A 25,320-nucleotide genomic window follows, 5' to 3' on the forward strand; every position below is an offset into this window, starting at 1 on the left:
TGATCCTGGAGTCCCGGGATCGAGTCCCGCATCAGGCTCCCTGCTCAGCAGGGGGTCTGCTTCTCCCTCTGCCCTCTTCCCTCTCGTGCTCTCTGTCTCTCATTCTCTCTCTCTCAAATAAATAAATAAAATCTTTAAAAAAAAAAAAAATTTTCTCATAAGAAAAAATTTCCCCTAAATAAAATTCAGTGAAGGGGGAAAATGCCTTATGTACATGCTTTATATTCTAGAATTTTAAGTTTTTGCAGTAATGGCAGGAAAGAAAAGACAGAACCTCTTTGGCAGAATTTTCCACAAAGAATTTTAAAAGTTCATTTTCTCATGTTTATTGAGTGCCTTCAATGTGCTGGGCATTGGGCAAGGAACCGTGGATTCAAAGATGAGCAAAAAAGGCACAAACCTTTTTGAGCCTTTTGTTTTTTCAACATGATGAGGGCTATAGATATTAATCATTTATAATCACACAAATGATTGATTACCAAGGGGCATAAATACAATGAAGAAAATGACTTAAGAACCTTTGAGCCCTAGTTTTCATGTCTGTAAAATGGTAATAAATACGTACTTCATAAAATTATGGAGATGATCAATTAAGGTAAGCCAGTACAAAGTATTAAATAATTAAATATTATTAAATAATTATTGAATAATACTGGGTGGCTCTTGATTTTGGCTCAGGTCATAATCTCAGGGTCATGAGATCAAGTCCCATGTTAGGCTCTGTGCTCAGCAGAGAGCCTGCTTGAGATTCTCTCTCTCTGCCCCTTCCCCCACTCTCTCTCTCTCTCTCTCAAATAAGTAAATAAATCTTTAAAGAAAATTTTTAGGCTCTTCTCAGTTGTTTGCACGTAATTCTACATTTCACCTATAGAAACATAGGACTTGATGATTCCTTACATGAAATATTTTGTTACTCAAATAGTAGCCAAATTCTGTTCCTTTGGGCCACTGTAAAGGATAGAAGTGAATTATACCAAATCAGGAATACAACCATTGGTATCTCTTCAACAGCAAGAATGAAATCCTTTGATCACATGAGTTTGAGGACAGGATTGAGAAATTCAAGTGCAGGGTTGTTCCTACTCAGACCTTAAAGAGACGCCAATCAGAAACATGAATAGGAAATTCCATTCTTTCCAAATTTTAGTGTTAACTTTTCCTCCTTTGTTTCTTTGGCAGCTTATTCTCTCCAGTTGGGAAGGAGGCTACAACTTACAGTGTCAAGATCTCGCCAGTGCCGGGGAAGCTGATGTCCGGGTGAGTCCTGAGAAGCTGATTGACCCTCTGCAACCATTTCTCTTTGAAAAGGAGAGGAGGTTTTCTCCTTCCAGATATGAGGATGGGGCTGGGATTACATAAGAAAGGGAGTCCTCCTGTTCTAATAGAAATGCTTGGTAACAAAAATGTTTTCCAAATGTCCAACAGTGGGGGGACTGACTGAATGAACCATGGCACATCCAGAAATGGATCCCTTTGCAAAATGGAAGGAGGAAGATCTCTGTACTGTTAGAGCCATTTTGGGGACATTCTCTAAAAAAAACCAACTTGCAGACTGTTTATAGTATAGTACAAGAAGTGATAGGAATGTGTGTGTGTGTGTTTTTGAAAAGAAACAGTGGCAGAATAAACCAAAACCTAACAAAGTGGTCTCCTTTTGGGTGAAGGAACTAGGCAGAGGGGGATAGGGATGGAAGCTGGGCTTCTCTGAATGTACCTTGTGTCATATTTGATTTTGAAACCATTAAGTATTTTACATAATCTGAAACAAAATTAAATTTAAAAAGAAAGGTAGCCTTCCTCCCAAAACTTGGAAACTAAAATAAATAAATACACCCATATATTAAGTTGGTGACATAACCACCTATAGAATTATTTCAAGGGACTTAAAAACACCGTGTTTTGACTGAAATTCCCTAGGGGGATATATCTTAACAGTATTCTGTAATTTTTTTGGTTTCTATTAATAAAAATATTAGTATTGCTTTTTGGAGACTGTTATAGGTACACTGTAGAATAAAGTAAGTACATAATGTTAATATCATTACAACTAGTATTTTAAACATAGTTTAACTTTTTTATTAGTATCTCTTTTCTAACATTAATCATAGATTCAAATAGGAAATATCAGAATTAACATTATTCTAAAAACAAATGTGTTTTTCAGCTCTTATCTCCAGAAAAGGCCTAGTTAGTCTCTGACAACCCAGTGCAGTGAGCAATGAATACCCAGATTGCGCTTTCTAAATATAATTTTCCACCAGAAGGGATTAGGGTTCTTAGAGAATTGGCCAATTCCTGGTTTGGGGTGGGAAAAGTGCATAAGCAGAATCCAGGACATCTTGTGACAGAAAGCAAGCAAGCTGTCCAGGACTACTCTGGTCATTATGAAAAGATCTAGGAGCCACCTTGAAGGGGACTCCCAGTGCTCAAGATGGGACAATTCAAAAGATTACTGATGAAACATATTACATTTATTTAAAAACCATGAGCTTAAAATGATACCAAAAAACACATTGTTGACGTCTGAAGGTTGCTAGAACACCAACTCATTCTAGGGAAGAAAAGTTAAAGGGAAAGAAACATTTATCTTTGCTTTTCAAATGTGAATTTCCAAATAGAGAAGAGCTCTTTCTCTAGAGAAAAATGCATAACAAGAGAATTAGAAAATCACCCTCTTGCAAGTCCTAGTGAAATGATGGATCTGTTCAGCAATCATCCATAAGTGATAAAACTTTTGGGTAAAAAAAAGGTGAATGGAAAAACTTCATAATGGGGGCACCTGGGTGGCTCAGTTGGTTAAGTGTCTGCCTTTGGCTTAGGTCATGATCCCAAGGTCCTGGGGTCCAGCCCTGCATCAGGCGCCCTGCTCAGTGGGGCGCCTGCTCTCAAATATATAAAGAAAAGGAAAGGAAGGAAGGAAAGAAACTTCATAACGATTGGACTAGGCTGTTAATGTCTGAACTCTGTCCATGAATGTCGGTGAGACACCCTGAAATTCTGTGCCTCCCGGTATGATGCATCAGGAAGTACACAGAACCACCAGAGAAGTACTCCTGCCCAAACCCCTAAATCTCAGTCTATCAAGCCTCTAAGTCTAATTGCTAGTTATAGAAAATGTGGGGGATAGAGAAACAAGTTAAATAACACTAGGAATCCATAGTAGTAGGAATTCTAACAGCTGATCTAGTTTTTGTGAGGAAAAGACCTGGAAAAAGGAAAGGGGACTGTTACTGATCAGGAGACCGGAGAACCATATCACATCAGTGCAAGCTGGACCTTGTTTGCATCCGGATTTACATCAATTATAAAAAAACATTTTTGAGACAGATTTGAACACAGAGGAGGCTATTAGTAGATATTAAGGAGCCATTAACTTTATTAGCTGATGACATGGTGGTTATGTTGAAAGAAAAAAAAGTATCTGTTAGTTTTTATAGATAAAATGATAGCTTGCATTTGCTTATAATATGCTACACCCCCCTAAAAATGTTTAGAAATAGAATTGATTCAACAAATTGAATCATACTGAAAACTTTGAAGCTTAGTGATAGATACACAGGTTCTATAATTTATACTTACTCTCCTTACACAGGTTCTATAATTTATACTTACTCTCCTTACATTTATGGATGTTTAACAATTTCCATATCAAAAATCCTGCTTATTAGATAATAGAAACCTTTTCTTTAAAATCTTTAATATTAAGATGTACATGTTTGAATCCTCTTTTTAAAAAACATCTTCAAAGCTATAATACAAAATAAGGTATATAGATTTCTCTGCACCCATTTTTTTTGCACCCATTTTGTTTCTCATTTATTTCTATCACAGACCAGCACGTTTTGGGATACCATACAATTCTCTAAGGGTTGTTGTTTTACATTTATATTTGGCTTAACGTCTGTGAAGTTTAATTATATCCTTAAACATTAGGGTGGAAGCCACCACACCTTATTGTGTTCTTGGGAAGCAGACAATAGAGCATGATGTTCTAACTTCAAAGTTTCTGTTACACACACTCTCCTCATATGTTTCAATGTTAGCGCTAAAACCACAGCGCAGTTCAAGTATTCCCCCTGTAGCTGAGACTTCGTAAGGGGCTCAGGAGGGAAGGGGGAATCCTGACCCACCACTTCAGTGAAGAGGAAGAGCATTTATTTAAATTCATTAGTTAACATACGGTGTAATATTAGTTTCAGGTGTACAGCGTAGTGATTCAGCATTTCATACAACCCTGGAGGCATCTTGATTTTAAATCTGAGGAGGAGATGCGGAAGAAGTAGTCTTCTACGTACAGACGGCTCCTGGGCCCTGTACCAGTTCAGAGACAAAAAACATATGTAGGTTAGAGGAAGAGGGGAAAAAGTGAAAACCTAACGTTAAGGAACAGTAGTGATCTGCTGAGTGCTCAGCACAGAGCAAAGATGGGCCGGTCCCTGCCCTGTGTGATGGGCCTTCGGCCGCCTAACCCTCACTACCCTGGCCTGCTTCCTGAGCGCAGAGGCAGAGTCATCGGGGAATGCAAAGGAAGCAGCCGCTGATGAGGCCTGAGAAAAGCAAGGAGAGGGTTAGGTAGAGTTCCAGAGGAGAGGGGGGTGCATGTGGGGAGGAGGGGGCTAGGAAGCCCAGAGCAGAGACAGCAGCAAGCGTGGCAGGGAGAGTATGCAGAGCACCTGGACAGTGCACAGTGGGGCGCTCGCAGAGGAGGGGTGGGGCACTCCGAGAGCGGTGCAGGAAGTGGCAGCCAGGGCAAGCCGGGAAAGAGCCTGTGCTCTGCAGGTGCACAGGAGTACCTTGATCAGATCTGCATGTTGGAGGCGTAACTTGTTTTCACTAGAGTGGGGTGGATTGCTGGGAATAGGGAGAAACTGGAGGCAGAGATGCCAGGAAGGCGCTTGTGTGATTTCCCGAGAGAGAAGTGCACACTAGTGAAACCCAGTGTCCCCCAGGTTGCCAAGAGGTAGGGAGGGCAGCAGGAGGGGCATTTTCATTGCTCACCTTTTCTCTTTTCTGTTTCCACATTCTTACAGGTAGCTAAGGTGTTATGGTGGTACTACTTCTCCAAATCAGTAGAGTTCCTGGACACAATTTTCTTTGTTTTGCGGAAAAAAACCAGTCAGATTACTTTTCTTCACGTATACCATCATGCCTCCATGTTTAACATCTGGTGGTGTGTTTTGAACTGGATACCTTGTGGGCAAAGTAAGTGATTTCGTTATTTTTTTAGTTCTCTGTAATTGGGTCTTCTAAGACCTCTAGTGAGTGTCTTGTATTGAATATTGCATATATCAGGAGAGAGAAAAGGGAGGCCATGGGGTGGCCTGCGTTGTTACACAAGGAAGCACCTATTTGCCAGTGGCTGGTTATTTCTGGTCTTTGAATCTGGCAAAATCTGAGTATTACCTTAAATTTTTTTTTTTTTTAAGATTTATTTATTTATTTGAGAGAGAGAGAGAGAGCACATGAGGGGGCAGGGTCAGAGGGAGAAGCAGACTCCCTGCTGAGCAGGGAGCCCGATGTGGGACTCGATCCCGGGACTCCAGGATCATGACCTGAGCCGAAGGCAGTCGCTTAACCAACTGAGCCACCCAGGTGCCCTACCTTAAATTTTAAAAACATTTTTTTTCTATGCACCAAAGGTCTGAGGGCCAGAAGCATGTACGCCAGCTGGAGAAATTGTCCTCCAACCCCGGGGGCTGAAAGACTCCTGCAGAAATAAATATGGCACCTTCCACAGTCACCACCTGGCCACGCTACAGCTTGGGGTCCCTTCAACTCCTAGGACTTTTTTCCCATTCTGAAAAACTAAGGTCACAGCTCTGTGTGGCTTTCAATATTTTTCTTAACTGAGAACTACAGTACACGTTATATCCCAGCCTCTTTACATGTATATACTTTGTATGAAACAAGAATTTCAGGAACTCTTTCCCCCAGCTCTGGGGGATGCACTTTGGGTTTTGTTGTTGTTAATTCTGTTGCACTTTTTCAAAAAGCTGATGATGACTCTCGTGACAGGGATTTCATAGTTTACTAACAGGTCCATTACGCCCCGCAGTAGGGACAGCAGTACTTTCTGATTGTCTTAAATCCCGAGATCTAAAAATGGTCTGTGAAAACTCAGAACAGGTAAAACTTCAGTGAAAATGATTTGGGGAGGGCTGCTGGGAAGATGGCGGAGTAGGACGTCCCTGGGCTCACCTCTCGCCGCGTGGCCGCCTAGAGAGCACCCACGTCGGCATAAATAACTCAGAAAGCAGCCCGAAAACTGGCAGAACAGACTCTCCGCAGCCCGGCATAGACAAGAGGCCACAGCGAAGCAGATCCACCCCCTCCGATCGCTCTTGGCAAGATCCCGTCAAAGCAGTGCCACAAGCCTGGCGGTGTGTGCGCGGCCCAGACAAGGGTCAGCACCACTCCAGAGTGAGTCCTGCCCCAGGGAGAGGGGAAGGTAACCACACACCCATCTGACCGTGACCCCAGCAGTGGGCCGGACTGCAGGCCCCCATCCACCAACAGAAGCTTATCCGGGGATGACACAGGGACAGGGCCTGCAGTTTGGTGCTACTCCATCTCCAGCAAACGCCTGCTCTGACTCAACTCCAGCCCAAGGCAGCCCCGGAGCAGCCCACTAACACCACGGGCACCAGACCCTGCCCACAACAGGCAGGGAGCCATTGCAGACAACAGGACTGAAGGCAAACACATCCCAGCCACAATGGGAGGACACCCCTGGAGCAACACACATAGAAGACCCCCCTGAGCACCAGATTCTGGGGAACAGACATTGTACTGCAGGACCTCTTCTTCACAAAGCCACTACTTTCAAGTGCAGGAGACGGAGCTGACTTTCCTAACACAGAGAAACAGACCACGCAAGAGGCAGAATGAGGAGACAGAGGGATATGTCCCAAATCAAAGAACAGGACAAAATCAGAGTAGGAGACCTAAGCGAAACGGAGGTAAGTAATATGTCTGATAGTGAATTTAAAGTAATGCTCATAAAGATACTTGCTAGAATTGAGGAAGGACTGCAGGACCTCCATGAGACCCTCCACCAAGAGATAGAAGACATAAAAAAGAACCAATTAGAGCTATTGGAATCACTAAATGGAAATAAAAATAGACCATCTGGAATAAATAGCAAGCAAGAGGAAGTAGAAGAAAGGATCAGCCACCCGGGGGACAGAGTCATGGAAAGCAATCAAGCTGAGCAGATGAGAGGGAGGAAAAAGCAAAATGAAAATAGACCCAGGGAACTCAGCAACACTGTCTGCATAACAGTCGCATGATAGGGATCCCAGAAGGAGAAGAGCAAGAAAAGGGCGCAGAAGATTTGTCTGAAGAAATAATAGCTGAAAACTTCCTCTATCTGGGGAAGGAAAGAGAAACCCAGATCCAGGAGGCACAGAGCGCCCCCAACACAACCAGCCCAAAGAGGTCTGCACCAAGACACAAAGTAAATGAGATGGCCAAAAGTAGTGATAAAGAGAGAATTTTAAAAGCAGCAAGAGAAAGGAAAGCATGTACATACAAGGGAAATTCCATATGGCTATCAGTGGGTTTCAGCAGAAATTCTGCAGGCCAGAAGAAAGTGGCATGATAAATTCCAACTGCTAAAAGGAAAAAATCTACAGCCAAGAATACTCTATCCAGCAAGGCTTTCATTTAGAATAGAGGGAGAGATCGAGTTTCCCAGAAAAACAAAAATTAAAAGCAAAACCAGCCACGTCCCTGTCACACACGATGCCATCGGCCTGTGGGTCCCAAATTCACAGTCCAGCCGCCCTCCTGCCCGAGTCAGCATGCACGGCCTGCCACCTGCTAAATGCCAAGTCAACATGCCTTCACCTCAGATTGCCAGGGGCTCAAATTGACACTCTTCCCCTCAAATTCCAGCCCCTGTGCTCAAGTTTGTGCACAAAAGTGGGCATAATTATAACAGCAGAAGGAAGCAACCCAAACATCTAACTATTTCTGTGGAATATAGAATGGATACAAGGAGTGTGCTAGGCTGAGAACATCTCCAACAAGCACATCAAAGAACAATACATACAGCATGATTCTGGTTAGTAAAAAAACAAACCTGAGAAGAATAAAACAAGATGAACCCAGAGAGGGAGACAAACCATAAGAGACTTCTTAAGCATAGGAAAGAAACTGAGGCTTGTCGGAGGGGAGGTGGAGGGGGATGGGGTAACTGGGTGGTGGGCATGAAGGAGGGCACATGATGGAATGAGCACTGGGTGTTATATGCAACTGATGAATCACTGAACTCTACCTCTGAAACTAATAATACACTATATTGTTAATTAATTGAACTTAAAATTTAAAAAAAGGAAACCCCCCCCAAAAAAGAAAGATGATTTGGGGACCTTAGAGATCTATCCCAAACATTCTTGATGTTTTAAGAAATATCAGTGACTATGAAGATGCAAATTGAAACCAGAGTGTGAAGAAGGAAATTGCTGGGGGTGCAGGAGTCAGAAAGAGATGGGTCTTTTATACCTCTTCCTGGACCGAATCTAGTTTGAGTTTTGTTATTAAGACAATGATAGACTTGTGCTTAATCAATATAAAGCCCATAATCAATATTAAAGAAGAATTATCAAGGTTAAGTATTTTTTGTGCTTATCAGCTATCTCATTACAAATCACTAAGCATCTGAACGACAGTCTCACATAATTGCTGTGTAAAGACATCGGATTCCTGTTGATAAGATGCTGTGTGTGACAATTTCTAGTGAACCTAAAATATTATAAAATTATAATCAACCACTCCTTTTCCATTCATTCATGGTAATGAAAACTCAGGTGAGTAAAGAAATACCACTGACCTTATGCTAGCTGGTACTCTGAAACTCTGTGTTTTCATGTAAATCCAAGCCCTGTAACAAGTTATTCCAGCCTGTGTTTGCGGAGGACTTACTGGATGCGAGTGTTGTTTTCATTTCTTATTCGTTGATTTGCATTTATCTAACCAGACCTCTGATCTAGAATTGGAAAACCAGGCTAGAGAATTTAAATTGATTAACCAGCATAGGTCCAGTACTTTTCAGTTTATATAGTATTCAGTCAATCCCATCATGCCCATTTTCCAGATGGCAAAATCAAAATTTACCAAGTAAAACTGATGTATCCAAGGGGACCTAGCTAGTAGGGGTCCTCTAGCTCCACAGCCTCTTCACCGCAGGACTCAGCTCCATCTGGATCCCAAGGTAGCACGTAAGTGATATTCACTTTGCCAGACACCATTGTAAGCACTTTGCATGTATGTATTGATTTACTCCTCATGACAGTGAGTATCCCAGTTCCCAACAAAGAACCTGCCTCTGACATCCCACCTCTTGCAGCTAAATCCTTTTGCTTCTTAGTTGAGCCAACATAGAACTTAGTTTTTGCCTTTGGTTTCCCAAAACATCATTCACCCCCGTTGATGGCAGCTACAGGGACTTCAGGAAGGGAGGGGCACAGCACAGGTCCTCAAATTGGATTTTAGACATTCCTTGTCCTAGAAGTCCATGACATGACCCAGCCACTGGGAAATCTCAGTGACAGGTCCTTCTTCTGTCCCAGCCTTCTCTCCTGCGGGACCTTCTCTCGCCTTCCCCCAGCATCTCCTGCTTCCTAGGTCCCTTTCAGGTTGAATTTATAAATATAAAGAGCAACATACTGTCCTCGACCCTTGAACGCTTTGTTCAGCCTCGTACTGGTGGCTTTCTTTCCACAATCAAAATGGTTCATCCAAGGTTTAGCAAAAGCAGAGACACTTCTCTTTCAGAGGAGTTCTGCCACCAGTTTTAAGCAAACATTTCGTTTTTTCCCAGATTAGTGGATAATAACGATGGTGTAAGAGACAGTAAAACCTTTGCAGATCAGGAATTACCTGTTTGGTTGACACTCTGACTGAAAAACCATCCCAGTTTTGTCTTGTCTCGGGGACTTTTGCTGAATCCTGGAGTAAGAGCACAGAAGCGAAAGGGAGTCTGTCCATGTGAAATTCTGGTATCTGCTAGTACCGGAGTTGCTATTCATCTTCAGTGATGGTGTACAGGAAGAACCAGTCTCACTGGATAAAGAATGAACAGTAATTTTTATACTGTACTTTCACAGGTTTCTTTGGACCCACACTGAACAGTTTTATCCACATTCTTATGTACTCCTACTATGGCCTTTCTGTGTTTCCATCTATGCACAAGTATCTTTGGTGGAAGAAATATCTCACACAGGCTCAACTGGTATGTTATCCCTTCTTTCCGCTGTTCTCCATGTGAAGCATCTAAATATTCTGAGGGATGGAGGAAAGGAATCTGTCATCCTCCCAGAGGCTTTTCTGTGTGAGGATGCTGCCTATTTTTCTCTAAAATGGCCTTTTAAGCATTAAACCTGGTGTGTTAAAATGCCCTCTGTGGATACAATTAGCTTATTCCTTGCTTTGAAATGTAGATGCTTTAACCCAGACATTAATTTTAACAGATTCATTTTTATCTAAAGAATTTCAACTGCTACTCTTCCCTGAGAAAACTAGTGGGCAATTGTATATACCTACTAGTGTCATTTCAAATAAAATGTCTGGATAGGATAGTGGGCTGCTTCAGCGTTTGTTTCCGAATCTTAGGGAGTACCAGAAGTTGAGTTCTCAGTGTATAACATTTCAAAATGGATTTTCTTTGGCTCACCTGGTTGCCTCACCTGCTGCCTCCCCACCCCCTTCCCCCAGGTACAGTTCGTGCTCACCATCACGCACACCATGAGTGCAGTGGTGAGACCCTGTGGCTTCCCCCTGGGCTGTCTCATCTTCCAGTCTTACTACATGCTGACGTTAGTCATCCTCTTCTTAAATTTTTACGTGCAGGTAAGTGACCTGTAACTCTTCAGCAGCAAAACATAGTAGACTGGGCTTTTGCCTCACCTAGAGGTTTAATTTTGCCAATTAAATAACGTAGCACAGACTTGTGCCTAATCGAGGCACCCAAAGGAAACAGAGAAATGTGCATTCCTAACTCCACACCCCACATCCTCCCCTTGAAGGATAACCCCTGTTCGAGCCTAGTGGGCATTTTATTAGAGTTCAGTCAGGTCACACATTTGGTTGATGTATTTGCACCATGCTACCCAAGTCTTATATATGAATGCAGGAAATCTGTTTGAATGGAGAAAAACAGAAGCTAAATGAATTTAGTGTTAAAAAATTGTTTCTATATCAGCACTGTGATACTATAAACTCACTATTTGGAAAAAAAACTTTTAAGGCCAGCCATCGTGGAAAGGTCACATTGGCATTTTCTTCACTAAGTGTCATTTTCTTTTAATCAACAATTTAAATGGAACAGAGCTTCAAAACACAATTTCAGAGCAACTCTGTTAAGACAAAAACTGATGAAAGCCGTAGCAGGGCACAAGCCTCAGGTGATTATAGATTTTAAATTACTCTCCTGTGTGGGTGGGGGACAGAGAAATTAAGCTTCATGAAAAAGCAATGAGAACATACATTTATATTCAAAACAGCACTTTTGAAATTGTAATCAAGTGTGTATTTCTTTCTTCAGACAACAAGTGCTTTCTTTTTTAGTTTGTGTTTGCTGAAAGTTAACCCACAGGGGCTTCATACAGAGCCCAGCTGTGGGAACCTGAACCTCTGACAAGCTTTTTTTAAGCCCCTGTGTTTCTGAAATTGGACTGGCTAGCCTTTGTCTTCTATAAGAGATAAGTTTCCTCTGAGAATTTCTAGAGAAATAACCATTGATAGAACCAAACAAAGCCACCCAAACAAAAACAAACCGAAACAGACTGTTCCAGGAAAGCTCAGGGAGTCCACGTGGTGCTTGGGGTCGGACCTTGAGGACAGGAGCATGCGGCCCAGCAGGGTGGGTGCTGGGCGCCCAGAACTTCAACCCTACTTGTTGGTTCAAATGGAATCTTACTCCTTTAGAGTTGAGTATATAATTTCAGTCTTGACCCTTGTTAATACCATTGCTTTAAAAAAAAAAAAAAAAAGTAAAAATGAGATGTAATCGGATATTTTGTCAGAATTAGGAAGGATATGCCAAAACCCAAATCAAGCCAGAATCCAAGGTACTGGTACTTTTAAAATAACAGCACCTTTTCAACTTGAATTGGAAAAGGATCTCATTTTTAGGAACTACAAGGAAGCAACATGCAGAATAATTTGGATGCCCATCCCGTAATACGTAAATCCTAACCAATGTTGATAAGGTGAAAGAAATAACCTTTCATTGGAATTCATATTTGTCTTGGGTTTTACCCCTTTATTTTTAACCATTAGCTTAAAAATTGTCCTGTTACAAAAATTCTTGTCCAATATGCAATAAAATCATGAACTGTTTTAGATTATATGCCATGTCAGAGAGAAAGTCTTATTCAAGAATCCTTTTTTTCCCCCCCTCTTTGAAATATACACATCCAACAGACATACCAGAAAAAGCCAGTGAAGAAAAATATGGAAGAGCCACCTGCAGGGAAAGAAGTTAAGAACGGTTTTTCCAAAGCCTACTTCACCGTGACCAATGGGGTCATCAACAGGAAAGCACAATAAACATCGAGTAACAAAGCATATATAATAGCCTAACAGATTCGCTTGTTTTAAAGCAAAGACTGAATTTAAAGTTACATGTTTTAGCATAAACTAATTTCTTTTGAGTTTATAAATCATTTGTACCCGGAATGTATTAATATATTGCTATTAGCTTAATCTGTTAACTGAATGCTCCCGTCAGCACACCGTGTCACCTCAGACACCGAGCTCTGTAGACCTCAGACCTGGTGTAGCTTCTCTCTCCTCCTCCCCACAAACTGCACCCCTCACCAGAAACTGTTTCCATAACGCCTTATACACATACAAAGCCAGGAAACATGGAGCCTTGTTTTCCGAAGCCAGTCTTCAAATAAAAAGTTTTATTCAGATTGAAATGTTTAAAACAAAATGGTAATTACCTTCTAACCACAGGGTCTTAATCTATATTAAGCAATAATTGCTTAGTGCTTATTAAGCAATAAAGTCATTAGTCCATTTGTTCCATTAGGACTCAACCCCAGAAAATAATTAAAATGGATTATACATGGAAGACAGGAAAATCTAGCACAACTTTTTTCTTTTAAGGTGCAGTCTGTCAAATTCCTACACTAAGTCTCAACTTCGTGATATGGTAATGAAATTTGTATTTTATTTTGACGATTACTTTTTCTAAGAAGAAAAAAAATCTGCCAAATCCTCATAGCTCAGGGGCTTCGGATAGGAGTTGTTCCTCAGTTTTAATTTGGTTTCCATGACTATTCATATGTTCATGTCTACCTCCTATGTTAAATTCCCCTACTTTAGGTTATAAACACACACCTTGCTCAGTTTTGAAAGCAGAATCTAAATCTGGCTGCCCGTTTCCTTTCTGATCAAGGAATCTTCCCTTCTCCCTAGAAGGATAAGCCACTGGAATATTTCTAAATCAGAGCAGTTGGGGCAAAACAGACATTGGGTTTTTCCACTATTTCTTGTGAGCCCGCTTGTGAATACTACCCCCAAATACCTGCTGTCACTCTTTGCAGGTTAAGTTTTTGAAAATGGGAAGAGGAGGATGATGGAAAGATTCCAACGCTGAGCCAGGGGGTGGTAATGAGCCTCCGTGAAAAGTGCCAATTTGGCAAACTCAGCACATCCCTTCCCTGCCCAGGTAACACGCTCTCACTGAGAACAAGCACAAAAGCAGACGAAAGCAGTAGTGAATATTCTTTTTTCTCCCTGCGTATTGGACCTTTACTATTCACTTGCACCAAGAATGGAAACAATATTTTTTAAAGATGTGGGGAAGATTTATGCCCTAAGACAAGACTTGCCGCCTTTGACACTCTTTCCTACCTTCTCTTTAAAATAGCTCATAGGGTGTCCCGTTGAGGTCCGAAGCACAAGCACCAGAAGGGCATGCTTACCGCTCACTGGACCCCATCCGCTCTGTCCGGGATGCCTTTCTGTCCTCCTTACCCCCTCGCTTTCTAGTGTTAAAATTCTTCTCCGTTTAAAAAAGAGCACAGACTCTGGTACGACACTGAACGTGGACTGTGATTGTGTTTTCTCACTTCTCGCTCACGTCTGCTACCCTCTCAGGACCTGGCCCGCTGTGTGGAAGATGACGGGTCTTGGCTGTTTGTTGTGGTAGATGCGCTGTGCGTATATGTACATGTCATAGGTGGGCACTTGGTCCATTTTTATTGAACACACATTTTTGACACCCACTTACTCTTGGATTTATTTTTCTAAAAAGTTTTCTAAAACTGATTTTTCTAGGGTGCTTCATCCCTGCTTCTTCCATCCCATCCTAACAGTATTGTTAGGAGTATCGTTCTCTCCCAGAAATTCATTTTAAAATAAGGGCTAGCCCCAAGTATACCTCTGATTACTCCTCTGTAACAAACATGGGTTGGACTAAAGCCCCTCAGAGCAACTGGACTCTAGCTCAGTTTTAGGTCCCAAGTGAGGGCTAAAAATCTGTTCTCAAAGTGCATTCTGGGGAAAAATGAGACTCAGGGAGAAGCCGGATCTCACTGGGCCTTCATTGTTTGCAGCTGGTCCTCAAATGTCAGGAAGGCCAGAAAGTCTCCCCCCCCCCCGGCGTTTACCTGCAACTTTGGTGCTTTCCTGGACTTGGTATTGGCAGAGCAAGGAGGGAAGCCATCCTTCAGCAGAATGAGTGAGCCCCCCAGCTGTAAGTACAAGGCAGGTGGAAGCCTCTCAGATCAAAGGGAAAAACCAGGGTAGTTTGCCCTTTTCCAGCTCAACGTAGAGGTTTCAGGACGCTGTTTCCCATTGGGTCTTTAATTCTAATCAAATACTTCTAGCCTTAAACCATTCAAAGGCTGATACAAATACACAGAGCTATGAAATCTTAGCCGCAAAAGCTGAATCAGGTAAATATTTTGACCTGTTATTAAGTATTGGAACTTTAAAAAGCAAAATGTCTACATTTAATGTGATTTTCCTAAAACTGTAAAAAAAAAAAAAAAAAAAAAAAAAAGCCAGCCTATATACGTTAGAAAAATGAAAACTTTTTGTTCCCAAATTTCCTTTTACTCATAAGAATGAAAATATGTAATACTATAAGCACATGTTAAAAATTCCAGTTTTTTTTTTTAAACAAAATGGAATGTTAAATGGAAATGAAGTGACATTTTCAACCCATCAAAATGATATATTGACGCCTTCAGGCATATTGAGAGAGAAGGTCCTCCCTATCCCCATCAGAGAGGTACTTATTTTTATTTGTAAGGCAAAATGATACTTACTGTGATGGGCACAGCACTTTGTAAGAGACCATAATGATTCTTCCATATCATTTTATGATGTTTCTGGGGACTTCCTTATTTAGAAAATGTGGATATCACTTTTTGGTTTTCCTTTGAAAATACTTGAGAACATAATATCATGATTGGGGTGGACAGGGATGCAGGAGAAGCCATTTTTCTTTGTAGACCGATAAGCATTCTGTATGATTGTTATATAATAAATTGATTTTTACACTAAAGCACAGCATGTTGAGATTGTTCTTATTTGGTTCAAAGACATTAAAATGTGTGCCTGCATGGTATTCCAAATGATTACTCAGGAATTTTTTTTAATAAAGGGATATTTTAGCACTTAATTTTAAGCGTTTAATTCTTCATTTCAGCAAGCAATGCATGGCCTTTTATGTAACAGTATTAGCTTTACATAATATTCATATACCAAGTTAAAATATTTCAGAAAATGGTTATTACAAGAAAAATTTAAGACCAGTTAGATGAGCAGAGGATATAGCGGTTATAAAGCAGATTTGCTCTATAGAATAACCCAAGGAGGAGCACTGGCCTGGTTGAGGGGACAGTGTGAGGCAGAAACCTCTTCCCATGCTCTGGAGCCGCAGACTCTCCCCCTGCAGAGCGCCCTGACAGGCAGAGAGGAGGCTGCGCCAGCTCAGGAGTGAGAGGTGAGCGGAGACTTGACCCTGATGAAGCCCCACAGAGACGGAAGTCAAGGTCGTCCAGCAGGATCACTGATTGGTTCTGTTGTGTCAGTGTAGCGTTCTGAACGGTGATGTTGGAACAAGCCAAGTCCAAAAGATGTGCTCAAAGTCCACTTATGAAATTGCTTAAATCCCTAGATAGTAACAGGGATGGGGCAGGAGGGGAAACGGGATGGAGAGGTGGCACAGAAAGGGGGGATTTCAATTTAGCTACCTGAATGGGGGCAGGGACAAGAGGACATTTTCAAGAGCCTCCTCTTAACCCACTGGGATTTCATTTTAAACAGTGGGTGGATTCAATTCATGCTTAAAAATAAAAGAAATCCTTTGGTCTCTAGAGCAAGGCCTAAGAATTTGTTGCAAAGTAAAACAGCTGCTTATACATGGTAAGCATTCACCCAGATACGTTTCTTAGTTTCTTTATATTAAGAAAACTTCAGTGTGTGTTTTTATTACAGTGGGCTTTTTTCAAAATCAATTACATTCACATATGTAAGGAAGAGTTCTCTTCCAAGGCACACAAAGAAATCAGCACTCTTTTGAGACTGCAGTCACCTAAAATATCCCTTGACCTTCAGTAGAACATGACTCTCAGTCACGGAAGAGTGTAGGTCCTTTTTCCCTTTTAAGAAACTCTGTGGAGGGAACACTGGAATAACAGCATGAGAACAAGCGGTTTGTAAGTACAGTCATTAGGATCTTAGGAGCCACTCACCGGGAGCCCATTGTGAAGGCGTCTGAGGCCAGGTCACGTTTGGCAGCCTGCGTGAGGCCAAGCTCGCTCCAAGCTCCTGGCACCCGCCTGCCTTTGCCGTTGGCACACACCACAGCCTGGAGCCTGGGGAGCAGACCTGTGCTCTCATATTTGCCAGCCACACTTAGGACTCATCCATCTGCCTTCAGCCAACACACCTAGCTGACCCCTGAAGGCATTTGGGTCTGACTCCTGAGCATTGAACAGAAGGAAAAATTTTGCCATGTTGCCTGGGTTCATGTCCTATATTAAGAGGGAAATGAACTTCACATCCCTTAGTAACAAGTATTAGAAGTTGCAAATTTCTCCAAGATTTGAGCACTCTACCTGAGCTAGCCCACGTAGAACTAGCCGCTTTTTTTTTTTCCCAAGATTTTGAGAGAGCGCGCGCGCATGTGCACACATGAACGGAGCAGGGTGGAGGGGGAGGGAGAGGAAGCAGACTCCCTGCCAAACAGGGAACCTGTCATCACATCATGACCTGAGCCAAAGGCAGATGCTGGGCTTAACCGACTAAGTCACCCAGGTGCCCCTAGCCTTCATAAAAGCTAGTTTAGTCCTATGGGATTTGGATAAACTCTGGAAATAGTAATGTTCACTTAATATTAATATTGTTCAGGGCGCCTGGGTGGCTCAGTCGGTTAAGCGGCTGCCTTCGGCTCAGGTCATGATCCTGGAGTCCCGGGATCGAGTCCCACATCGGGCTCCCTGCTCGGCAGGGAGTCTGCTTCTCCCTCTGACCCTCCTCCCTCTCATGCTCTCTGTCTCTCATTCTCTCTCTCAAATAAATGAATAAAATCTTTAAAAAAAAAAAATAATAATATTGTTCACAAATCTACCTTGCCCAGTGCTGTGTATTACACTAGAGATACAGAAGTGACCCCGGTGATATATCTGCCCTTAGAGTTCAGAGTCTGGTAAAATAGATGGAGAAATGTTTAGTTATAAAATAATAGAAGTATTAAAAAACAGCTTACTGAGAAAACGTAGAAAACTAAAGGAGGCAATACCTGAGCTTAGTTTCGATGGATGAGAAATTCTCCATATAGATGAGGGGGCTTTGTTCAAGAAAATTCCAGAGGTTAAACACCTAGGATTCCAATAGAGTCCCCATTCCCTCAGCAACTATTTGAGTGCCTCCCATGTGACAGGCATTGCCCAGGGTTTGGAATAAAATGTCAAGAGAACAGACAGGTTCTCTGCTTTTAAGAAGCTCTTGTCTAGTGGACACCTCCTAGAGGGAAAACCGGCAGTTACCACGCTCTGTAAGATGTGCTGTTAATGCTGTTAAAGATGTCGGCTCGGGGCACCTGGGTGGCTCAGTCGTTAAGCGTCTGCCTTCAGCTCAGGTCATGATCCCAGGGTCCTGGGATCGAGCCCCGCATCGGGCTCCCTACTCTGCGGGAAGCCTACTTCTCACTCTCCCACTCCCCCTGCTTGTGTTCCCTCTCTCGCTGTCTCTCTCTCTCTGTCAAATAAAATCTTTAAAAAAAAAAAAAAATGTCTGGGCTCACAGACTCCTATCGCATACATGGGGGCCCTGACTATGAAGGCCAAGACCCCTATTCCTGCTGAGCTCACACCACCTGGCTTGAGAAAAGCAGCAAAAACCATTGGAACTTCGCTAAGTGTGAATTACACTTTTGAAGCATATTCTAAGTTCTTGTGGGAAAAAAAGGACTATTGCCCTGTGGATCAGGGCCCAGGATTTCAGCAGCAGAACCTCTATGGAGATACCCACACATGTCCATGAAGGGGCTCATGCCAGGGATTTGACCCTATACAGCTGTGGTAGTGATTAAGAAGCTTCTGTGAGGCTGCTGTCATCCTGTCCAGCGTTAGGCCTCAAAGTCCACCAGGCGGGGAGGACGTCAGGAAGGGGGGATGGATAGAGAATGGGGAGAGATCAAGAGTGAGCTGGAACCCACAGCATAAGCTGGAGACCACAAGAGAATCTACAGGTTCAATGTAATCTCTATCAAAATACCAACAGCATTTTTCACAGAACTAGAACAAATAATACTAAAATTGTATGGAACCAAAGATGACCCTGCATGACAAAAGCAATATTGCGAAAGAAGAGCAGAGCTGAAGGTATCACAATTCCAGATTTCAAGATATACTACAAAGCTATAGTAATCAACACAGTCCGGTACTGGTACAGAAACAGTCACATAGATCAATGGATCAGACTAGAGACCCCCAAATAAACCCGCATATATATAATTAATTAATCTAGGATAAAGGAGGCGAGAATGTACAATGGGGGAAAAGACAGTCATTTCAGTAAATGGTGCTGGGAAAACTGAACAGCTACACGCAAAAGAATGAAATTGGACTACTTTCTAACACCATAGACAAAAAAAAAAAAAAACTCCAAATGGATTAAAGACCTAAATGTTAGACCTGAAACCATAAAAATCCTAGGAGAGGGCACTGGTGGTAATTTCTCTGACATCAACGGTAGCAGCATTTTTCTAGATCGGTCTCCTAAGGCAAGGGAAACAAAAGCAAAAATAAACTAGTGGGACTAATCAAAATAAAAAGGTTTTGCACAGCAAAAGAAACCACCAACAAAAAGACAATGTATTGAGTGTGAGAAGATATTTGCAATTGATATATCTAATAAAGGATTAACATCTAAAATATACAAAGAACTCCTACAACTCAACACCAAAAAAAAAAAAAAAACAAAAAACCCCACAACAATCTGATTAAAAAATAAGCAGAGGACCTGAATAGACATTTTTCCAAAGAAGAAATACAGATGGCGGACAGACACATGAAGAGATGCTCAACATCACTCATCATCAGGGAAATATAAGTCAAATTCACACTGAGATATCACCTCACACCTATTAGATTGCTAAAATCAAGAAGATGAGAAACAACAGGTGTTGGCGAGGGTGTGGAGAAAACGGAACCCTCGTGCACTGTTGGTGGGAATGTAAGCTGGTGCAGCCACTGTGGAAAAGAGTATGGAGACTCCTCAAGAAGTTAAAAATGGAGGGGCACCTGGGTGGCTCGGTCGTTAAGCGTCTGCCTTCGGCTCAGGTCATGATCCCAGGGTCCTGGGATCGAGACCCGCATCGGGCTCCCTGCTCCACAGGAAGCCTGCTTCTCCCTCTCCCACTCCCCCTGCTTGTGTTCTCTCACTGTGTCTCTCTCTGTCAAATAAATAAATAAAATCTTTAAAAAAAAGAAGTTAAAAATGGAAATACCATATGATCCAATAATTCCACTATTGGGGGCTATTTACCTGGGGAAAATGAAAACACTAACTTGAAAAGATATATGCACCCCTGTGTTTGTTGCAGCATTATTTACAATAGCCAAGATGTGGGAGCAACCTAAGTGTCCATCAATGGATGGATAAGGTGACATAGGATAAGATGAATGGATAAGGAAGATGTAGTATAGAAATATATCCAATGAAATAATACATGGCCATAAGAAAGGATGAGATCATGCCATTTGAGACACAGATGGACCTTGAGGGTATTATGCTAAATGAAATTAGACTGAGAAAGACAAATACCATATGATTCCACTCATAAATGGAATCTTAAAAAATGAATACATGCACAAAAAGCAGAATCAGAACTATAAACAGATGGTTGCCAGAGGGGAGGAGGATGGAGGGTTGGGGAAAATGGGTGAAGGGAAGAGGGAGATGCAGGCTTCCAGTTATGGAATGAGTAAGTCATGGCAATAAACAGCAGAGCATAAAGAATACAGTCAATGATATTGTAATAGTGATGTGTGGGGACAGATGGTACCTACAGTTGTGGTGAATACAGCATAATGTAGAGAGTTGTCAAAACACTAAGTTGCACACCTGAGACTAATGTAACATTGTGTGTCAACTACACAGAGAGAGAGAGAGAGAGAGAGAGAACAGAGGCCAGGGGATAATCTGCATGGAAGAGGGGTGAAGATCACAGTAAATACTGGGAAGAGCCACTGTGGAGGATGGAAGGTTACAGTTCAGAGGAATGTTGGAAACCTCAAATGAGGTCAAGGCCACAGCTTGGTTCCAGAGTTCGCTGAGGTGGGCACAGGGCTGCTCTCAGTAGAGGGGAGGTGAACTCTGGTCCAAGCTGCTCTCCGTGTTTGTGTAATTGTCCCCATCGCACAGCTAGCTCCTTGAGGTCCTTGACAATAACAACATTGAACCCTCAGCACCACGCACAGAGCTTGGTTGTGTGTACAGTTAGTGCTCAATAAGGATTTGCAGAATAAGATGATGTTGAGTGAAGACTTCCTGGGGAATATTTCTAAAGAGATATCCCCCAGTATCTCAAGTTCATGGCTTTTGCAACTTCCATCAACTCATCCTCAAGCTTAGCTCTTAAAAATTCCCTACCTGCCATGAGCTAGCATACCTGCTCCCCCCTTTACGTTCTGTCCTAAGGGAGGCCTTTACTGCTGTTAAAACCTCCTAGTAGATTGCATTTGGTCTTCATACTACTAGTGGATTAATCTTCCTAAACCACCATGTTCGTTTATCATTCTCTGCTAAGTCTTCAGTGACTCATTCTCACCAAAGAATAAAGTCCTTCCAATCAAGGCAGTGAAGACAGTAAAGGCAGCTTGAGCCTTAATTTCCACTAATACTCCATAATATTACAGCCTCAAACAAATTCTGCATCCCTCTGCCTCTGTTCCACTAGTCTCATTAGTCCCTCTTTGCTAACCCTAGAAAAACCCTCCCCATCCTTCAGGAGCTCAAGTGGCGCTTTTCTTCCAGGAAGCTGTCCCCGATCAACCCCACAAAAAGGACCTCTCCCTCCTCACAACCCTGCTGGTGCTCAGTTCACAACTCATTTATGGCCCTTGTCACACACAGCCTGGAGATTTTTCAATTACCTGGTGTCTTAAGACTAAGTTCTTACTAGCTAAGATCACACCTTACCCATCCTAACCTCTACCACGTGAGCTCGCTGAAGGCTTTGGAGAGAACAGCTCTCCAATATATGTTTACCCGTTACCAGAAGTCATATATACTCTTTAGATGTCCTTCACTGAAGACAGTCAATGTAATCCACTGAAATTGGCACTGAAATCCACAATACGCCAGGTCACCAGGAATCGTGAGCCCTAAACTGGATACACCCAAATGAGATGAGGTTAATTAGACCCTTTGGACTTAAAGAAAAAGTGCTCTCATACTCTGTAAAGCTTGCGATAATATACTAAACCATAGCTTGTTAAAAAATCCTAAATAAAAAAGATGACACACTGGGGTTGTAAACATTTGTTTTGGCAGATTAAATATGTAATACATAAGATACATTACATCACTAAGTTATACCATACAATGAATAAACTGTTTTCAGTCCACAGTTTTTAACTGTACTTATCCAGTTTGTGAACACTTTGTAAATGGCCTCAAATTAGATAGATTTTATTTTTCCAAAATAAATCCACTCAACTGTATGCAAACTTCATGCACTCAGACTTTATTAGAGCATTTAGTAATTACCACGTGAGTCTTTCTCATCTGCTCAAGCTGGCGGTTTTGTGAAAGTGCTGAAGAAACTAGAATAGTTGTGGATCAAGTGAAATAGTAACTCTTTCAAAATATGCCTTTTTCATCTGAGCTCTTTTTATCACAAATTAAATTCTTCCTCAAAGAGATCTACCAAATAGCATGGATACAGATGTTAAGATTTTCTTTCCCCCACAAAACTTGAGGACCCTTCTCAAATCATTAAAAAAAAAAAAAAAAAGCAACACTCTAAGTTGGTAAACATTCTGAACTTCCTATTTTCTGACCAAATTTTGATACAGAAGGTTAACTTTTGTGAACAAAGGGACAATAACACAGTTGCAAACTACCAACATATTCTATTCTATTCCAACTCAGGGGTTCCATTTGGAGTGAAGCAAAATGAATAAGCCAGAGCACTAAAGCACCATTGTGTGGCCCAAGCCAGCTTTATCGTCCTCAGGTGGCTCAGACTGCTGGAAAGAAAATAAAAAGAACGGTGGTTAGCTGAGCCTGAACAACCCCCCTCTTGGTCCCTCAGAACCCAGTGAGCCAACATGAACGTCACTATGTTTTATCAGCTACATCCCTAACTCAGATATTCAGTGAAGTTGCATCTTCTGTGGCCAGCTGAAGTCAGTTCACTGGGTGAAAGCTAGCCAGAGTCAAAATCACCCTCAAAAATGGGTGCCTGGATGGTTCAGTGGGTTAAGTGGCTGGTTCTTGATTTTGGTGCAGGTCATGATCTCAGGGTCCTGGGATCGAGCCCTGAGTTGGGCTCCGGGCTCAGTGGGGAGTCTGCTTGGGATTCTCTCTCTCCCTCTGCTCTTCCCCCTGCATGCATGCAAGCACTTTCTCTCAAATAAATGAATACCTTTAAAAAAAAGGACTTAATGTGCTGCTTTGAAGATGTGCCTGCTACCTCTTAATAGACGCAGATTATTTTTTCCTCCACTGTTGGAGAAAAGCCAGTTATTTCTTGGGTGGAGTACCAAGAGGCAGTGGCTGGGCTGGCTTTTGGGGCCATACTGTATGAAAACTGCACGTTGTTAACAACCAGACTGGGACTGAGCCCAGTTCGATCCTCATAAAACAAGAGGTAGATAAGAGCTGATATCAATGAGGGATAGGTTTTCCCATCCTAATGCAAACACTTGGGTGCATGCTCATTCTAAAGAATGGCAGACAGCATCACCTGTGTGATTTAAATCCTTTTTTTTTCCCCTCTGTTCAGCACATGTAATTTGATTCAGGCTTGACAGACATTACTAGATACCTATTCAACATCTGTTCTCCCTTATTTACAGATCCCCACTTTTTGAGAAGACATTAACAGTTAAACTCTCCCCATATTCCTTTTCCACTGTGGAGGCCACGTGACCCAGTTCAGGTCAGTAAGATGGAGACAAATGTCTGTTGGTTTGGGCTTCCATGAAAACTGTTTTCTTAATTTAGAAAAAAGGAAGGTGAAGGTAGATTCTGCGGGCACACCTCTTTTACCTTTCACCTATCCCCCACTTCCTACCTGGAGTGTAGAAGAGATTCCAGAAGTAGAGCAGACAATCATTATAAAGCCCAAAGCCATAAGAAGGATGGCTGAGGCGGAAGCTCAAAGAACCTGGTCTCTGATGGCCACTTCATTCTATTGCATCACCAGCCCTGGATAACCCCCTTCCCTCTGGGCTGCAGCTTACAGGGGATAAAGAAAACCCCAATTTGGTTTAGCTGCTGGAGCCTGATTCCTGTTACATGTGACCAACTGTCACATGTACATTTAATTCTCATGTGATCCAATTCCCCATTAGAGCTGGGAATTATGCTAATATTCTTAACCCAGATTAGTCTTTTTTCTATATCCTCTTTTAGTACTATTTTGATTTGAAGATTTGCTTTTTTTTTTTTTTCCAAAATAGTAATTTTTTCCTGGCGTGCCTGGGTGGATCAGTTAGTTAAGCATCTGCCTTCAGCTCAGGTCACGATCTACGAGTACTGGGGTCTGGCCCCACATGGGTGGGGCTCAGCGGGGAGTCTGCTTCTCTCCCTCTGCTCCTCCCTCCCTGCTCATATGTGTGTGCTCTCTCACTCTCTGAAATAAATAAAATCTTTTTAAAAAATAGTGCTGATAAGTAATTCAAGATATATGTAAAAGGATATTCACTACAGAGTTATTTGTAATAGTAATTTAAAATAACCTGGATGTACATCAATAGGGAATCCAATGTATGAGTTATAACATGTCCATAAACTAGAATATTTTACAGTTAATAAAAAAAAGTAGATCCATATTATTAACTTGGAAAGGATTCCTACTTTTATTGCTCAGAGAAAATATGCCTATTTAGTATAACATTTGTGTTACTTAAAAATATACATATGTATCCTTACACAGACATCTGTACACATTCTTCTATAAGCATTGGCAAAGTGTCTGGAAGAATACGAACCAAACTATAAAGAGGTAGTTACCTCTGGATCACAGATAAGAATGAGGGGTAGGGAAAGGGGAAAAAATAACTCTTTATAAATGTTATGCTATTTGAATTTATTCCACAAAAGTAATTCTTATCTTGGACTAAATTCTAAAAATACAGAAGTAGCCTAAGATAAGAAGATTCACCTAAAATGTCACCACACAGAAATAACCACAGTTGACATTTTGGTGAATATCTTTTAGAATCTAGACTCTCACTGTGTATACATGCACGTATATACACAGAAATTCTCTTTTGTAACACCACCCTCCTTGTTATCTCATTGCTCAACCCCTCCTCCTCTGCTGGCTTCATCTCCCTTACCTTCCTTTAACACATTGGAACAGCCCAAGGACTTTGTCCGGGCACTTCTCTCTATACTCAGTGTCCAAGTCAGCTCAGCCAGTCTCATGCTCAACCCTCTGCCATGAGTCTTAGTCTCAAATATCCAGGTACCCACTTGCCAACTCCATTCAGATGCTGAAATCACACATCGAATATACGTTCCAAATTAAACTTTTTTTTTTTTTTAAAGATTTTATTTATTTATTTGAGAGAGAAAGAATGAGAGAGAGCAAGCACATGAGAGGGGGGAGGGTCA

The 25,320-nt window shown here is 41.8% G+C and overlaps 2 protein-coding genes across 2 annotated transcripts in view; one reads left to right on the forward strand and one right to left on the reverse strand.

The window, feature by feature from the left end:
• Positions 1–15,526, forward strand: part of ELOVL2 (ELOVL fatty acid elongase 2) — a 74,196-nt gene extending 58,670 nt beyond the window's left edge. Inside the window, exons 4-8 of the mRNA XM_006739817.3 lie at positions 1,180–1,257; positions 5,031–5,202; positions 10,110–10,234; positions 10,717–10,851; positions 12,427–15,526. Of these exons, the coding sequence (XP_006739880.1) occupies positions 1,180–1,257; positions 5,031–5,202; positions 10,110–10,234; positions 10,717–10,851; positions 12,427–12,552 (636 nt within the window). The 3' untranslated portion in view covers positions 12,553–15,526. The remainder of the gene's footprint in view (positions 1–1,179; positions 1,258–5,030; positions 5,203–10,109; positions 10,235–10,716; positions 10,852–12,426) is intronic.
• Positions 5,067–25,320, reverse strand: part of SYCP2L (synaptonemal complex protein 2 like) — a 115,589-nt gene continuing 95,335 nt past the window's right edge. The window contains exons 28-32 of the mRNA XM_081827528.1: positions 14,625–14,708; positions 12,433–12,469; positions 11,778–11,972; positions 8,834–10,065; positions 5,067–5,190 (exon numbers count right to left, since the gene is read on the reverse strand). Of these exons, the coding sequence (XP_081683654.1) occupies positions 14,684–14,708 (25 nt within the window). The 3' untranslated portion in view covers positions 5,067–5,190; positions 8,834–10,065; positions 11,778–11,972; positions 12,433–12,469; positions 14,625–14,683. The remainder of the gene's footprint in view (positions 5,191–8,833; positions 10,066–11,777; positions 11,973–12,432; positions 12,470–14,624; positions 14,709–25,320) is intronic.

The sequence above is a fragment of the Leptonychotes weddellii genome, chromosome 8 (genome assembly GCF_054177405.1).
Source record: "Leptonychotes weddellii isolate Sample4059 chromosome 8, ASM5417740v2, whole genome shotgun sequence".
Lineage (NCBI taxonomy): Eukaryota > Metazoa > Chordata > Mammalia > Carnivora > Phocidae > Leptonychotes > Leptonychotes weddellii.